Source organism: Schistocerca cancellata, chromosome 12, assembly GCF_023864275.1.
Source record: "Schistocerca cancellata isolate TAMUIC-IGC-003103 chromosome 12, iqSchCanc2.1, whole genome shotgun sequence".
In the NCBI taxonomy this organism is placed as follows: Eukaryota; Metazoa; Arthropoda; class Insecta; order Orthoptera; family Acrididae; genus Schistocerca; species Schistocerca cancellata.
In genome coordinates this window covers 147485706-147504683 of record NC_064637.1, presented here as the reverse complement: position 1 = coordinate 147504683, position 18978 = coordinate 147485706, and the positions used below count along the sequence as shown (strand labels likewise).

Below are 18978 nucleotides of genomic sequence, written 5' to 3'. Positions count from 1 at the left end.
TTTTCTATAGAGCTGAGTTTTGTGACAATATCTCAATTAATGTTGCTACAGTGACATTATGAAATCGCTTCAATCACTTCTGATAATCTTGTACTTTCTGTACCATGTCACCTACTCACAACACCACCAGGTGGCGTCCCGTCATGTGGTGGGCACTGGTTGTAAGATTTCGGCATATGTGAAAATGCCAAACGACTTGTGAAGATTGCAGTTTTCTTGCCACAACACTTTGCAGCTATGGCCACATTAAAGTGGATCCGAATCTTAATTTCTAAGAAATTTTATGAATTTATGATTCTTGTTTAAACAGCACACTGCAGTTTTGTTTTAAAGAACAAAGTGCTCCATACATTGTGTAGTCTTACACCTCACAAGAGAAACACTCCATCGCACCCCCCTCAGATTTAGTTGTAAGAGAGCCTAGTCGACACCCGTCAAGAACTGAGAAAACAGGAAGAAAGTGTACTGAATTGTGAAGGGGAGGGAAAAAGGGCAAAATAGAAACAGTGAATGGTCCAATGGTCCATAGAGCAGTGTGAAAGAGCCGTGGTGCCATGGTCAGGGTATTAGACTGTGAAGTGGGTGAGCTGTGTTCCCTAGTGCCCCCCTCCGTACCCCCCCCCCTCCCCCTCCACGTTCGCTGTATACAGACTTGTTTGTGTCATGGTGTAATGTCCATGTGCAACAGTGAGATGTAAGGAACGGATCTATAATGAAAGTTGATTCTGCACAGCTACTCTATTAGCAGCCAAAAAAAGTGGCTTTTGAATGGGAACTGCAAACATTTGATCACAAGTCAACCAAATCCTCCACCGGAATACGCATCTGGTGTGTCATCCATGCATTAGTAACACTGTTTGTCATATGAAAGGAATCTCTTATTAATGTACCTAATTTGTGCACCTTGTGAGAGAGTGAATTATGCCTCCGTGTTGTCTGTCAAAACACACGTTTTTAACATTTTCGAAGTTGCGTTCCATTTTGAAAGTTTTGACTCCTGAATTCCTTTGTTGTAACGTAGTTCACACCGATGTATCAGTTGTTTTCATTTCTGTGAGACGTCCATACGATACACTATGTGATCAAAAATATCCAGACACCTGGCTCAAAATGACTTAAAAGTTCGTGGCATCCTCCATCAGTAATGCAGGAATTCAGTATGGTGTTGGCCCTCCGTTAGCCTTAATGACAGCTGCCACTCTCGGAGGCTTACATTCAGTCAGGTGCAGGTAGCCCATTCTTCAAGGAGTGCTGCACTGAGCAGAGGTATTGATGTCAGTCAGTGAGGCCTGGCATGAAGTCGGCTTTCCAAAACATCCCAAAGGTGTTCTGTAGGATTCGTGTCAGGACTCCGTGCAGGCCAGTCCATTACAGGGATTTTATTGTCGTGCAACCACTTCGCCACAGGCCGTGCATTATGAACAGGTACTCGATCGTGTTGGAAGATGCATTTGCCATCCCCAAATTGCTCTTCAACAGTGGGAAGGAAGAAGGTGCTTAAAACATCAATGTAGGCCTGTGCTGTGATGGGGTCATGCAAAACAACAAGGGGTGCAAGCCCCCTCCATGGAAAAACACGACCACACCGTAACACCACCGCCTCCAAATTTTACTGTTGGTCCTACACACGCTGGGAGATGACGCTCACCGGGCATTTGCCATATCCACACCCTGCCATTGGATCACCTCCTTGTGTACTCCACATAATGTTTTTCCACTGTTCAGTTGTCCAAAGTTTACGCTCCTTACACCAAGCGAGGTGATGTTTGGCATACCGGCGTGACGTGTGGCTTATGAGCAGCTGCTCAACCATGAAATCCAAGTTTTCTCACCTCCCATCTAACTATCATAGTACTTGCAGTGTATCCTGATGCAGTTTGGAATTCCTGTGTGATGGTCTGTATTAAGACTCTCTTCAACTGTCGGCAATGTCTGTCAGTCAACAGACAAGGTCGGCCTGTACGCTTTTGTGCTGTATGTGTCCCTTCATGTTTCCACTTCACTATCACATTGTAAACAGTGGACCTAGGGATGTTTAGGAATGTATAAAGAGTGTGTAAGACATATGACACAAGTGACACCCAGTCACCTGACCGTGTTCGAAGTTAGTGAGTTCCACAGAGCATACCATTCTACTCTCTCATGATGTCTAATGGCTGCTGAGGTCACTGATATGGAGTACCTGGCAGTAGGTGGCAGCACAATGCACCTAATATGAAAAATGTATGTTTTTTAGGGGTGTCCGGGTACTGTTGACCCATAGTGTATGTCGTCTGGTCTCACTATTCATCACATTTACTTGTGACGGTAATATATTCTTACCATTTGACTCATATTCTATAACCAGTGTATAGTATCACACCTGCCAAGACTACAGAGAGAGAACAAACATTTAAGTGACCAGACGGACAGCTCATAATGTTGTGAAAAAAATTAAAAATAATAATAAAAATATATGGTACAAGGGAGTTTTGAACGTGGCTCATCTGGTTTGCAGCCAAACTCCGTGACCACTTAACCACCATGCTGAGGCTCTTGTATCCCACTCAAAGTTGAACTTGTTAAGCTTGGACCATTCACTATTTTTGTTTTGCTCCGTTTTTCACAGTTTAGTATACCTTCTTCCTGTTTTGTCTCGTACTGACAGAGAGAAAAGATTGTTGAGTTATTTTGCATGTTTTCATTCCCTGTTGTTTTAATGAATTTTCTTCATTACAGTTTATTTAAAGTAACTAAAGCGTTTTTGCAGCAAACACGAGCAGTAGGAATAGTTCCAGTATAAGGGGCAATCGGAACGTTGCCATTTGATGACATTGCTGCAGCATGTGTGCAACTTGCAGACATGCAAAGTTTTGCGATTTGTCTGTAATTATCACGAGTTCTAGGCCAAAATTTCTGTGTTACGGAAACCTCTGCTGCAATTGTGGAATTCATTATCTGATTTATTTTAGTAGTTCATTTCATCATCATTTTGTGAACCAGTATTGTTTCAGAAGTAATGTAGTACCCTTTTATCACCTATTTAGCGCAGGCTACACACAAATTATACACTTCTCTACACTGTGTTGCCTCGCTGACTCCTCTACTGTGGGTGCATAAATTTGTAGTTATATTGTGATTTGACATACTGATGTTCACAATTTGATGTCAGTGCCGAGTTTAAAGCAATTGAGTAGCATTTAAATTAACTCTCCCACTTTTTTCAGGTGTTTGGAATGCCATTATGTACTGTCTTTTGGTTTGCTTGTTACACATTTTTTAAACATAGCCTGGAAATTCTTAGTTTCGTTACATTTTCTAAGATAAATTTTACTAATGCAAGAATCATGATTAAAGTCCCGTTTTTACTTCTTTCATGTATCTGTTTACTGTGCCTTCAGATTATGCAATTTTTTTTAACTGTTTTGTTGTCTGAAAACTGATCTTATTCGACACTCCACTAACATTTTGCTTTAAAGTTCCAGCACCCACTCTTGTCTTCCTCGCTAGCAGTTAAAGGCCTAAATTTCTACGTTTAGATTGTTACAATTAGACTTCAAATTGAGATTGTTATTGTCAGTTAAAAAAAAAAATAAAAAAACTGATATCTTCTTTCTAAACTTGGTATCTGTCAAGGGATTAGTGTAGCATTCATGTCTTTCCTATGTGCATGTGCTAAACATGGAAATGTAAACAACAGCAACATTATTACCAAATGGGAACGACGTGCTGTTATTCTTTTCTCGGCTGTCGAAGGACAAACACTGGTAGACATCCATCGGAGAATTAAGAATGTGTATGGGGCAGCATGCCTGTCAAAATCCATCGTGACACCACTGTGCTGAGAGGTGCTGCTGCTTCACGATAACGCACGCCCCCGTACTGCAAATGTCATAACACAGAAGCAATGCCAACTCGAGTGGGAGACACTATAGCACCTTCCATTTATTCCTGATCTTTCCCTATGCAATTATCACACCCTTGGTCCCATAAAAAAGGGCTCGAAAGGCCGACAATTCCTTTCGGGTGTGGATTTGTAGCAGGCAGTTATGAATCTCTTCATGCAGAGGACACTGTGTTTTACCGAGTGGGTACCTTCAACCTAGTTCGTCAGTGAGATGATTGCCTTGTTGCTCACAGGAATTTTGCATGATCGGCATTCTGATTCTAGACTGTACAGCTCTACCAATTGTAGAATGTATGGCCTTTGAATGGAAACATTTTGGTCACCCCTTCTAGATAACTGTTCGTCTTGGCAGAAGTCTGTTTTAGGAATTCTCACACTCACTTCCCAATACATTTACTCCTCAGTAGGTTTTGTTGCCACTAGTAAAAATTATTCATCTGTGCTGTGGTTTACAGTTGCAATACAATACACAAATTTTCATGTAGACTTTCCCCCTTTGGTGAAGACTTCAGAATAGAGTTGTGTACACTGGTGGCAAGATATTCGACAAGCTCCCATGTAATGTAAAGCAAGATAATCTCTCTCCCATCCCCACCTTCCGTATCTTTTCGTAATCCGTGACAACATTTGGTTTTTGCTGTTCTTTGAGTTTACTTCTTGAAATATATTGTTATCAAATCTGCTGCCCATTGTAGAATCTCTTTTGTCCTTCCATTTCATCATCATCTGCTTGTGTCCATATGCCATTACATATTTGCCCTCCTTCAGTTTGTCCATTTTTGGAGAAGTATGGGAACACCTTTATGTTTCACGATATCATGCTGACAGTGTCGGTGTTCTTATATGTCGATCTACATCTACATAAATAATGTGCAAGTCACTGTACGGTGTGTGGCGGAGGGTACCCTGTACCACTACCACTCATTTCCTTTCTTATTCCACTCCCAAATAGAGCAAGGAAAAAATGATTGTCTATATGCCTCCATATGAGCCCTAATTTCTCTTACCTTATCTTCATGGTCCTTACACACAATGTGTGTTTGCAGCAGTAGAATTGTTCGGCAGTCAGCTTCAAATGCTGCTTCTCTAAATTTTCTCAATAGTGTTTCTCAAAAAGAACATTGCCTTCCCTCCAGGAATTCCCATTTGAGTTCCTGACGCATCTCTGTTGTAATTGCATGTTGTTTGAGCCTGCCGGTAACAAATCTAGCAGCCTGCCTCTGAATTGCTTCAATATCTTCCTTCAGTCCGACCTGGTACAGTCCCAAACACTCGATCAGTACTCAAGATTAGGTCATATCAGTGTCTTATGTGCGGTCTTCTTTACGGGGAACCACTCTTTCTTAAAATTCTCCCAATAAACCAAAGTTGACCATTCGCCTCCCCTACCACAGTTCTCACATGCTTCTTCCACCTCATATTGCATTGCAGCGTTATGCCCAGACATTTAAATGACTTGACTGTGTCAAGCAGGACACTAGTAATACTGTATCCAGACATTACTGGTTTGATCTTCCTATTCATATGCATTAACGTACATTTTTTTCACATTTAAGGTTAGCTACAATTCACCACACCAACTGGAAATTTTGTCAGCAAACAGCCACAGATTGCTGCCCACCCTGTATGCCAAATCATTTATGTTTATAGAGAACAACAGCAGTCCCTTCACATTTCCCTCGGGCACTCCTGACGATACCCTTGTTTCTAATGAACACACGCCGTTGAGGGTAACATGCCAGGTTCTGTTATTTAAGAAGTTTTCAAGCGACTCACATATCTGTGATCTTATTCCGTTTGCTCATATCTTCATTAAAAGCTTGCAATGGAGCCCCATGTCAAATGCTTTCCGGAAACCTAGAAATATGGGATCTGCCTGTTGCCCTTCATCCATAGTTCACTATATATCATGCGAGAAAAGGACAATCTGAGTTTTGCACAAGCAGTCCTTTCTAAAACCATGCTGATTTGTGGTCATAAGCTTCTCAGTCTCAAGAAAGTTCATTATATCTGAACTGAGAATAAGTTAAAGCATTCTGCAGCAAACAGAAGTTAGGGGCAGCGGTTTGTAAGTTTGCAGGTCTGCTTTTTTTTTACCATTCTTATATACTGGAGTCACCTGCGCCTTTTTTCCAGTTGCTTGGGGCTTTGTGCTGGGTGAGAGATTCATAATAAGTACAAGCTAGGTAAGAAGCCAATGCCGTAGAGCACTCTTTGTAAAATCGAACTGGGATACCATCCGGACATGATGATTTATTTACTTTCAAATCTTTCAGCTGTTTATCTATGTGAGAGATGCGTATTACTATGTTGTCCATACGGGAGTCTGTCTGATGGTCAAATTAAGGTATGTTTGTACAATTCTCCAGTGTGAATGATTTCTTGAACGTGATTGTCAGTCAAATCTGGACTGGGGTAGCAGTTGTCAAAATAAATATAATAATTCTTTGCAAGCAGATCATGGGTTAACTCCAAAACAGTTCGAGAAGTTATTCTCTGTTCAGGATGAGGACTGCCATGATTTTGTTCTTACCAGTGTAAACTACAGAAAAATTTGTAACAGCCTGCTGATACAGTATCTTGACTGATAAGAGGAACCATGTAGTGGAGAAAGCATTAATTAATCTATGTTACCAGCACCTAGAACCCAATACCAGTTGCCGTTTGCCAGTCTGATGGATTCCAAGAGCAGCCAAAAATTTGATTTTCAGTATTTCACATAATTATTGCCAAATCCGAAAATAGTCTACTCACTAGGGGTTATAATCTTATGTTAAAGCTTTAATAAAATAAGACCTGCATCACAGTTGCAGACTGAGGACAGCTGACGATACACAAATACGCAGACTTTTATTCATCCGTTATTTGAGAATGACAGCAGTTAGCAATTTCCAGCCAACTTGAAACACAATTTCAAACCTACAAGGAACTTTTTTTCAGTGACGCCCCAACAAAATGATGAGAGGGAAAAGTTTATCACTTACTGTACTACTCAGTATGCATGGGTCGACAGGTGTGATACTGTTAGTTATGTAAGCCCATACACCACAGCATCAAATGGGATGGGAAAAATCGGTTTTTAACTGTCCCAAGGCCAAAAACTGCATAAAAAGCATCAATCACCTCAGATTTTAATTGTCCTGAGGCCAAAAACCAAATAAAAAGGATCAGTCAAAATCAAATGGGATTATTAATTTTCGTGTGACTGGCGCAAAACACGTTCAATGTGCTGTCCACCATTTTCTCCAACAAGTTGAAATTGAAAAACGGCATGTTCCACAACTGATCGAAGTGTTTCCAGGGTCACGTTCAGAATGTGTTGCGCAATGTGTGCATTCAATGCAGCTAAGTATGCAGTCGGAACACTGAACACATCATCTTTCAGATAGCTCTACAGCCAGAAGTCACACAGATTAAGGTCAGGTGATTGGGACAGTCAGGCTGTAGGGAAATGGCAGCCGATAATTCTAGCATTTCCAAAAAGGCGCTTCAGCAGCTGCTTAACTGGATTTGCAATGTGCAGAGGTGTGCCATCTTGCATAAAAATGATCCCGTCCATACTGTTGGAGAGCTGGAATGACGTGGTTGCGCAAAAGACACTCAGAGCACTTACCAGTGACGGTACAGGTAACAGGACTGGAAGCAACTGTCTCTTTGAAAAAATATGACCTTATGATAAATGATGGGGTGAACACGTACCACGTAGTGACCTTTTCAGGATTTAGTGGTACTGGTTGATTTACATGTGGATTTTCTGTTGCCTATATTCGACAAGTCTGTGTATCGACATATCCTGTCAGATGGAAGTGAGCTTCGGCTGTCCTTCAAAATCTTCTGGGACCAGTCATTGTCCACTTGCAGGCAAGCAAGAAATTCTAAAGTGAAGGTCTCTCTTGCTGGCAGGTAAGCAGGAAGCAACTTGTGCACATGGGTAATTTTGAATGGATACAAAGAAGGATGTTCCGTAGGATTTTACACACTGTGCTCACGGGTATGTCCAATGTTCGGACAATTCTCCATGCACTACATGTTTGCACTCCACCACTTGTTTTGACACAGTCAAGTGCTTATTGTAAAACAGTTAAGATCCTTAGACACCAGGAAGGCATCTGGCCCAGACAGTATCCCCATAAGATTATATGTTGACTACGCTACAAATATAGCACCATTCTTATCCATCATCTATCAGAGATCATTGGAACAGCGGAAAGTTCCACAGGACTGGAAGAAGGCCCAGGTCATAGCAATCTATAAAAAGGGGGAGAAAATCGGATGCACATAATTACTAGCCAGTTTCACTGACATCGATTTGGTGTAGAATCATGGAACATATTTTGTGTTCAGACATAATGACCTTTCTAGACTCTGAGAAGCTCATCTGCAGAAATCAGCACAATTTTAGGAAACAGCAGTCATGCGAGACACAGCTCCCAGGTTGATGCCATATTTCTTGACTTTCGAAAGGCGTTCAACTCAGTTCCGCACTGTTGCTTACTCCAAGAAGTGTGCGCTTATGGTTCATCCGATGACATATGTGGTTGGATAGAAAGTTTTCTAACAGACAGAGAGCAGTATGTCGTCCTGAATGGGGTGACCTCAGCAGAAAAAAGCGTGCCCCACGGCAGCATAATAGGGCCACTGCTTTTTACGATTTACATAAACGATCTGGTTGATGGTATCGACAGCGGCATTAGACTGTTTGCCGATGATGCTGTAGTCTACAGGAAAGTAGTATCACATGAAAATTGTGAACAAACCAATGAGGATTTGCAGAAAATAAATGTGTGGTGCAATGACTGGCAATTATCTTTCAGTATTAGTAAGTGTAACCTACTGCGTATAACAAGGTGAAAATCACCATTAATCTAAGAGTACAAAATAAATACCCAGTCTTTGGAAGCGGTAACATCCGTCAAGTATGTGGGTGTGACTGTTCAAAATGATCTCAAATGGAATGATCAGATTACACAAGTAACGGGCAAGTCGAACTCTAGATTGCGGTTTATTGGTAGTTCATCCAGTCTTAGAGTATTGTTCATCTGTATGGGACCCTTACTAATTGGGTCTGATTCAAGAGATTGAGAAGATCCAAAGAAGATCGGCAAGATTCGTGACTATTACATTTACCCATTGCGAGAAAGTTACAAATCTCATAGATTGTTTGAAGTGGGACACACTGTCAGATAGACGACGCGCTAAACAGAAGGGGCTGCTCACTAAATTCCGAAATCCAATCTTCACTGAGGATGTAGAGCATATATTATTACCACCAACTCTCAAATCACGTAATGATCACCGTTCAAAGATAAGGGAAATTAGAGCTCGTACTGAGGCGTTCAAACAGTCGTTTTTCCCTCGCGTGATCCGTGAGTGGAACGGGGGGGGGGGGGGGGGGGGGGGGGGGGGGGGGGGGGGGGAATGTGACTTTGGCGCAAATTGTACCCTCTGCCACACACTGCTTGGTGGTTACCAGAGTATATATGTACATGTTTAAATCTCTGGGCATAACGTTGCAAAGGTGGAACGAGTATGTGAGAACTGTGGTACGGAAGGTGAATGGTCGACTTTCATTTATTGGGAGAATTTTAGGAGAGAGTGGTTCACCTGTAAAGGAGACCGCTTATAGAACACTGGTACAACCTATTCTTGCAAACTGCTAGAATGTTAGGGATCCGTTGCATTGAAGGAAGACATTGAAGCATTTCAGAGGTGGGCTGCTAGATTTGTTACCGGTAGGTTTGAACAACATGTAAGTGTTATGGAGATGCTTTGGGAACTCAAATGGGAATCCCTGGAGGGAAGACGATAAACTATCTTGAGAAAATTTAGAGAACCAGCATTTGACGCTGACCGCTGAACGATTCTACTGGCGCCAACACACATAGCACATAAGGACCACGGAGATAAAATACAAGAAATTAGGACTCATATGGATGCATATAACAGTAGTTTTTCCCTCGCTCTATTTGTGAGTGGAACAGGAAAGGAATTGACTTGTTGTGGTTCCAGGTACCCTCTGCCATGCGACCTACAGTGGCTTGCTGTGCGTTTATGTGGAGATGTAGAAGTAAGGTAGGAAAGAGTGTAGGCTACTGTGAACTGTTCAGTGACAGGATTGTTCTTGTCAGAATCAGCAGCAAAACAATGCCAACAGCAATAGTTCAGGTATGTATTCCAATGTCACAAGCAGCAGACGAAGATGTTGGGAAATATGAGGGTATTGAACATGTAATTCAGCATGTAAGGGGAGATGATAATCCAATAATCATGTGGAATTTGAACATGTAATTCAGTATGTAAAGGGAGATGATAATCTAATAATCTTGTGAAATTTGAATGTGGTATTAGGAGAATGAATATAAGAAAGAGTTACAGAAGAATATAATCTTGGTAGTAGGAATGAGGGAGGGGAAAGACTAATTGAGTTGTACAATAAGTTTCAGCTAGTAATAGAACATACCATTCAAAAATCGTGAAAGGAGAAGGTATACCTGGGAAAGCTCCAAAGACATGGGAAGAGCCCAGTTGGATTACCTCATGGTCAGACAGAGTTTCCAAAATCAAGCTATCGGATTGTAAGGCATACCCAGGAGCAGTTGTAAACTTATATCACAATTTAATAATGGTGAAGAGTAGACTGAGGTTTAAGAGAATCATCCAGAAGAATCGGTGTGGAAAGAAGTGCGACGCGGAACTACTGAGGAATGATGAGGTGCATTTGAAGTTCTCTAAGGCTTAGAACTGTGACAATTGATACTGCAGTATGCAGGAGGAGTAGGTAACTGAAGGACAAGCTAACAGAGAAGCAAATATTTCCCATAGCCAGATCATGTTGCCACAAGTGATAATGAAGGAGAAAGAGGTTTAATCAGTCACTGTTTGTTAGTTATTCATTTTGACAATGAACATATGCTTTTGTCCCTGTGCACCATCTGCAGGTGATATTTGATCTATGTAAATAGTTTCTGGTTTTTTATACTTGTACCCTATTCATTATTCTGTTGTGAACAGAAGATTTCACTTAATGGCTGGAAACTTCTGCGTACACGCTCACTGTTTTGATAAATTCTCTCTCTCTCTCTCTCTCTCTCTCTCTCTCTCTCTCTCTCTCTCTCTCTCTCACACACACACACACACACACACACACACACACACACACACAGAGACAGAGAGAGAGAGAGAGAGAGAGAGAGAGAGTTAAAATTGTCTTAATTTGATAAATACACTTGCCTCTCTTGCAGCTAGAAACGGCGAAGGTGTCCTCATTGGATGTCGTCCATCTGCGCTACTACAGTGAGTACCAGTGGTTTGTCGACTTCTCGCTGTACGCTGCTATTGTTTACATCTTGACGGAGGTGAGTGTGAAAGGTATGTGTGCATTTAAGGCGAGTGGCAATATGGCAGAAGTGCATCCTAGCTTGTTGAAGTATTCCTTGTAAGACTCTATTGAAAGTCTGCAAATGATGAGTTTTTCAAGAATAACTGCCCTTCCCCTGTATGTAGTAGTGTCCAGTTAGGAAAATGTGTAGTACTTTCTGGATGTCATGCTAATGTTATTCTATAGTGGAAATTTTGCTTAAGTTTATCCTTGTTGAATGGAATTGTTTGAGGTCTGTGACTGTTTTACTAAGTTCACAAACTTGCATATTTTCTGCTTCACTCACATTCATTATTGAAGATAATATGGTAGTGGCACTTGCATGTCACCATATGGGTTTTGCACATCAAACTATACTAAGTCATCAAAAATCGAAGGATACCTCCTGATATCGAGTTGGGCTTCCTTTAGCCCGGTGTAGAGCAGCAACTCAATGTGGAACGAACTCAGCAAGTCACTGGCTGTCCCTCACAGAAATATTGAGCCACGCTGCCTTCTATAGCTGTCTGTAACTGCAAAAGTGTTGCCAGTATGGGATTTTTTGCACGAACTGACTGTCAATTATGTCCTGTAAAAATTCAGTGGGATTCACATCGGGCAGTCTGGGTGGCCAAATCGTTCACTCAAATAGTCCAGAATGTCCTTCGAACCAGTTGTGAACAATTGTGGCCCGGTGGCATGGCACATTGTCATCTGTAAAAATTCCATCGTTGTTTGGGAGCATGAAGTCCATGGATGAATGTCTGCAAATAGTCTCCAAGGAGATGAACATAACCATTTCCAGTGAATGATTGGTTCAGTTGCACCAAAGAACCCAGTCCGTTCCGTGCAAACATAGCCCACACAGTTATGGAGCCACCACGAGCTTGCACAGTGCCCTGTTGACGACCTGAGTTCATGGCTTCTTGGGGTCTGTGTCACACTTGAACCCTACCATCAGCTCCTATCAACTGGAATTGGGACTCATCTGACCAGGCCATGGTTTTCCAGTTGTTAAGGTTAAACCAATATGGCCGTGTGCTCAGGAGAGGCACTCTACCGTATCTTCCTTCGCCGTTGGCGTTGTCGTTGTTACCGTGAGACACCGTTATACCAAGAGGAAAGGCGCGTTGATCTTAGAGCATGGGATATGATGACCTTAAGCCATTGACAACACACAACGGTCATGGTAGCACCTGATTCCAGAATAGCTGCAGTAGTTAAGATCTACGAACTATCCCCTGTTGACCAGGTCCCCAAAACTTAACTCCTAACAAGATCCCTTCAAAGCAAATTGTCATAACGATCGTCTATAAAGGCTTCGTACAACGAGAAGAAATGTTACGATTGATGGAATAATAAGATACGACCAAACTGTCTTGTCTCTTCTGCTTTATTTAACATAACTTTGTTCACAGTTTCATTTCGCATTCACCACTCATTCACCGAAACCCTTTGATGAACAGTTTTGGTTGCTTAACACCAACAGTCAACGATAATGATACAGCTTTTCTCCTTTTTATAAATTGAAGCCCGCTCTCCGTGATATAATAAGAAAAAAAACCGGTCTCAATACCCGCGTCCCTCGTGAGATGCGAATAGACTTATCCCGGAATTGACCGCCCTGTAGGTGTACTCAATTTAATGACCACACTTCGCTGTCCGCTATTTCGCGTAACTGAATGTCCATTTGTTAGTCTGACTATCCACTGTAGCTATTTAAAATTCGCCCCTATATTTTCACAACGCACAATTAGCACTTCGTTACTTGTTTGTTTTTTGTTTTCTAAGAGTAAACGAAAAAAAAAAGACGCCGTATAATCGGCTTAGTCGACATAAAGCAAAACACCTTAATATGCCCAATTTCACCTCTTCTTATAGGATCGGCTATCTTACTCATTAATTTACTACATATTGTTTCCAATAACACTAAACAGGTATCGCCGTTATATTTTAATTGTATTCAAAAGCATGTTACTACTATTATGACCAAACAAATCGCCACAAATCGCGCGGCGTGCGTTTTTAATGATAACTTTACGCCATTCAATTAAATCGCGCGGCGTGCGTTTTTAATGATAACTTTCCGCTATTCAGTCTCCGTTACAGCTATCTTGACTCGTAATGTTACACGGCCCCCCAGACTGTGATGTGTTGAAGAGGGTTCCAGACAGAACAGGCTTTTCTTTTTTTTTTTTTGAACAGTGACAGGAGAGGGTATTTGTTTCGGCGAATACACTCACTCTCAGATTCACTCAACAAGTCAGTACATACATTCTACAATATTTAAGTTGAGTTAATGGGCCTAGACAAAATGCCCTTAACTAAATTCCACATTTGTTTATAGGTTGTCTTAGAAACACTTCGCACTAATCACTTCATATTCACACCACATTTTTTTTTTCTTGGATGAAGCCCTCAGTTCTTCAACCGACTGTGCAAGGCAGGGATCACAGCCGGGTTCGACGATTGGCGTCCTAGGCCAAAACGCTTATTAGGCCACTTGTTTAACCAGAGAGGATTTGGTCCTTTTCCGTTCCTCTTAATTCCACTTTTAACTCATCCATCCTCGCTGTTCGGTGAGAGGATAAATCGTATTTCAGCATCGACATTGTTGCTGGTACCAAGAAGGTATCTCATGGAAATCGTCGGTACATTCTTTAATTTTCTTTGTAAGTTAGTATAAGTACATATTTATCCACTGGTGCTTTTATTTAGTCCACTGAGTGTAGTCTTGGTATCATTCAGTGTTTCTTGAATCTATATTTTGCTCATTATTGATAATACTTCTTCAGGTCTATGTGAGGGAACAAGCCTTTAATTACATCAGTATCACAATCTGCCAGGATGTAGCTCCCTTCATGAGGTATTTTCATTATTTTGTATGGACCTGTATATAAATATTGCCATTTCTTATTCAGTCTTTTCCTGGTTGATGCTTTTGGGTGATTTCTCAATAAAATTTCTTCCCCTACATCATATGTGACTACTTTCTTCACATTTTTATCAAAACGGGTTTTTCTCAATTGTGCATGATGCTTCAGGTTTTCATAGACCTTCTTCACCATATCTTCTTTCTTGGTAATCTTTTGTTCTATCGCAGGTAATTTCTTCATCCATTCTGGCACAATACTTTCACCAAATACTATTTGGTTAGGTGAATAACCTGTCGATAAGTGTGGTAAGTCATTATACACTTTCTCAAATTCATAAATCCAATCAATCCATTTATAATGTTGTTTGGGTATGTACGTCCGTAAAAATCAGTTCAACTCTCGGAAGATTCTCTCAACCGGATTTCCACAAGGGTAAAATCTTGAGATGTAAATGTGCTGGATTCCTTGTTCTTTCATAGTGTCTCTCCATACTTTGCTTGTATAATAAGCAGCGTTGTCTGTCAAGACCATTATAGGTTTGCCAAGCTCAGTTATATAGTTGTTGATAAATTTGCGTAACATGGGTCGAACGTGGAGATTTTTCAAAGGATATAATTTCACATATTTTGAAAAAGAGATCATAGAAAGCCAATACATATTTGAACCGTCCACGTGTCATGGGACATGGTCCACAGACATCACATGACACCAACATTAAAGGTTGTTGTGGGATGATAGGATGTAATTCTATCTTCCAACAATAGTTTATGGGTTTCGCCTTCTGACATATTTTGCACTTCTTAAGAATATTTGTAGCTATACGTCCCAAATTTGGATGATAGCAGTATTGTGCTATTTTGGCTGTACATTTAGCGGCACCAAAATGACCCCAATTCAAGTGAGTGTACCATACTAGTGATTCTAAGTATTTATTTGGAACACAAACTTTCCAAACATCTTCTTCATCCTTCTTTCGATACAATATTCCGGATTTTAATTGATACTGTTCTTGAGAGTGACTTAACGTTTTGCTTTCAACAGCATGCCTAATGGCTTTCCACAACTTATCATCTTCTTGCAGTTGTGGAAGACTTCGACATAGCTGTGAAATCTGCCTCTCACAATATTGCCTTGATAAATTCATGACTTTAAAGTCAATAGTCCGTTCTTCACACTCGTCGTCATTCTTTCTTTTCGGTAGTCTTGAAAGAGCATCGGCTATGATGTTGTCTTTCCCTCTAATGTATTTGAGCGTAATATATTCTTGCAGTAGCAAGGCCCACCGGGTTAAACGTGAATGGAACATCCTTCCTGTTAAAATAAAAGATAAAGCTTTGTGGTCACAGAATACAATGGTCTTCTTTCCATATACAAAATAGCGAAACTTTCTAAGGGGCCAGACCACGGCCAGTACTTCCAATTCAGTAGTACAATATGCACGTTCACAGCTGGAGAGTGTTCTGCTGGCAAACCCAATTATTTTGATGGTACTGATATCTTCTGGATTGTCCATCTGGAAAAGAGTGACACCCAATCCTGTTTCAGAAGCATCCGCAGCAATATAAAAATCTTGATCAAGTCTCGGATGATGTAACAGTGGAGCATTAGTCAAAGCATTGCGGATGTTATCAAAAGCTTGCGTGCATTCGGAATCCCACTCCCACATGACATTTTTTCTTAACAGCCGTAACAAACAGTCTTGGCTTCCTAACTGATTGGGTAAAAATCGTCGAAAAAATGAAACTAAGCCGATAAATGACTTTAATTCCGTCCTATTTTTTGGATAAGCACATCTGTTAATCGCATCCATCTTTTTAGGATTTGGTTTTATCCCTTCAGGAGTGATCATATGTCCAAGAAATTTCAATTGGTTATGAGCAAACTTGGATTTGCTCAAATTTACAGTAACTCCGTATTCCAAAAATTTTGCAAAAACTCTTCTTAATAAGTCCAAATGTTCCTCCCAAGTTTCAGAAGCAATTAGCAAATCATCCACATATAACGTAACTTCATTCAAAAGGTCTCTGCCCAGTACGGTATCTAATGCCGATATGAAAACACCACCGCTTATTTTCAACCCAAATGGCATGACGGTAAACTGGTAACTTGGGCCCAGAAAAATGAATGCAGTATATTTTTTAGATTCTTTCGATATTCTAGTTTGCCAATATGAACTACGCATATCCAAAGAAGTTAAGAAGCGGGCACCATAAAACTTTTGTACTAACTCTTCTAGGTTCTCCGGTTGCGTTTGTACAGGTATAATGATCTTATTGATCTCTCTGGCATCCAACACCAATCTGATGTCACCATTGGGTTTAACTACCGCCACAAGAGGGTTACAATATTCGGAATCTGAGGGCTCAATAATACCCCATTCTAACATTTTATTGATTTCCTTTCTGACTACTTCTTTCTTTGTCCATGGGATAGAATAGGAAGTATGACAAAAGGGTTTATGTGCATACGTCTTTATATGGAATTCAAAGTCTTTTATTATACCCGGACGTTTACTAAAAATCGACTGATATGTTTCCAACAAGTAGTACAGTTCGTCCCTTTGGATAGCAGATAAATATTCTGATTCTAACACCTTTTCCTGCAATGACATTTTATCAATCATTTCTTCAGAACATTCAATGAGGCATATATCGTACACATTTTCATCATCAATACTGACATATTTTACCATTAGATTCATACACAACTGATTTGGAATTACTCGGCCGTTTCTCAGGGTGGCTGTCAAAACATTACCATTGGAATTAATGATTGCACCGGTCTCACATAAAAAATCCAAACCCCAGATACATGGTACTGTCATTTTAGGAACAACCAGGAATGTACTTTCTATTTGAGCCCCCCGTATTGTAACGTCGACACGTACCTGTTTCACAACTTTTTGCATTTTTGCGCTGAACGCACCAGACACGGTACATCCTGTGATAGGAAAAGTGGGTATTTTTACCCCTCGGCTTATCTGTTTTAAACAGTCCAGCGTCATGACACTAATAGTTGCTCCAGTATCAATTAATATTTCAACATCAACATTATTTATACTTGTTGGAATTATTGCCTGTAAAATTTGTCCACATTTATTAGAAACTTCAGGTTTTTCTTCAATTAATTCATTCCTTATATCCTGATCATTATTGTACCTTAATACTCTCAGTTCAAATTGATGCCTGCCTTCCTTCTCCTTTCCAGTCATCCTAGGAAGGCATTTGGTGACTGGTATTAGTTTAATCTATCTCGTTGAGTCATCGGTGGGGGTTCATGCACTTCACAATCCGTACAGTATGATCCGAGTTATGGTATTCACCCCGTCGCACATTGGAGGCTCCTTCACCCATTGGTATAACTCCTTGTGCTGGATGAGGACTCGAGGCATTTGTTCCATCCTGCCGATGAACATTATGCTTCGAATTACCTTCCCAAGGTAGAATACAATTGGGATCATCACTTGGGTACCTGTTACTCCTATTAATATCACTACTATGCACATTCGCGTCACCATATCGAGGTTTACCTCTAGCACAGTAAGTATCTCTTCTATATTTATTATAATCATTGTTTTTATTGCAACCATAGGATGAAGATTGTCCACGCTCCTGTGATGCGGGTTTGACCTGGTTTTCGGTATTATTATTATCATACGTTAAATTGTTATTATTATTATAATTATTCGTATTACTGTGAGTGTGAGTCGACATTTGATTACCACTCATTTGTCTTGCGTCTTCCATAATCATATCTATAGAGTCAATCACCGACAAGAACTTTTCTACATTGTGGTCAGGAACATTTATTAACTTTTCACGTATATTTATGGGCAACCTTCCCTTCAAAATTCTGGTCACTTCCTTATGAGAAATTGGATTACTCCAATAACGTGTCTTATGTATGTACTTTTCAAAATATTGCCTTAAAGTACTCCTTTTACTGTTAAAATACTCAGGTTGGCAAACCTCTTTTCTTAATTTCTCTTGTTTACTCGACGACCAGTATTTAGCCAAAAAAAGTTTTCAAACTCAGCGCAAGTATGGCAACTTTCATTTACTTCAGCGGCCCATAATGCGGCTTCTCCGGTAATTTTGGATGCTATAAATTGAAGTCGGTCGTGTTCTGACCAGCTACGTGGAAATATTCTTTTGAAAATATTGATAAAGATTTTCGGATGCAGGTTGTTCTTTTCAGTGGAGAATGTTGGGAATTGTCTACTTTTAAAAATGCTGTTCTCCACCTTTAAAGAAGACAAATATCCTCGCTGACCAAAAGAATCATCGTCTTTACCAACCGAATCATCAACTTCCCAATGCAAATTTTCACCACAATTGTACTTCGTATTTTCACATGTTTGGTTGTTTTTTGACCTATTCTCCGAACGTTCGTCCTCTGTCAACAAATTTTGTGATGACTTTCGTTCTAACTCCGCCAATTTATGATCGGTTTCCTTTTGCCATTTAGGTAACTCATCAACTATTTTCTCTTTTATTTTCTGAATTTCACTAGTGAAGAGCTTAATTAATTCATCATTTCTACTTAGGTGCTCATTGATATTTTCATTTGGCTGGGATCCAATAGTAGTCTTAACCTTGTCTACAATTTCATTTCCTTTTATTTCTATCCATTCAGATAGATCTTCGTCAAGTCTTTTAGTTTGATCTACTGAATACTTGTCAATCCCCTTACGAGCATCGGACTCAAACTCGACTATTTGTTTCGAAAGCTCTTCTATCTGTACACTAGCATTGAAACAGCTGCTTTCACACTTAACCATCCTATTGGACAGGCCATCATAACTCTTCGAAACTACCTCATATTTCTTTTCTACGTCATGAAGTTTTCCCATTAAATTA

General features: G+C 40.3%; 1 protein-coding gene across 1 annotated transcript in view; it reads left to right on the top strand.

Annotated features, from left to right (window-relative positions):
* Positions 1 to 18978, top strand: part of LOC126109398 (transmembrane protein 161B) — a 109350-nt gene that overhangs the window by 35675 nt on the left and 54697 nt on the right. Inside the window, exon 4 of the mRNA XM_049914428.1 lies at positions 11128 to 11241. Coding sequence (XP_049770385.1) covers positions 11128 to 11241 — 114 coding nt within the window. The remainder of the gene's footprint in view (positions 1 to 11127; positions 11242 to 18978) is intronic.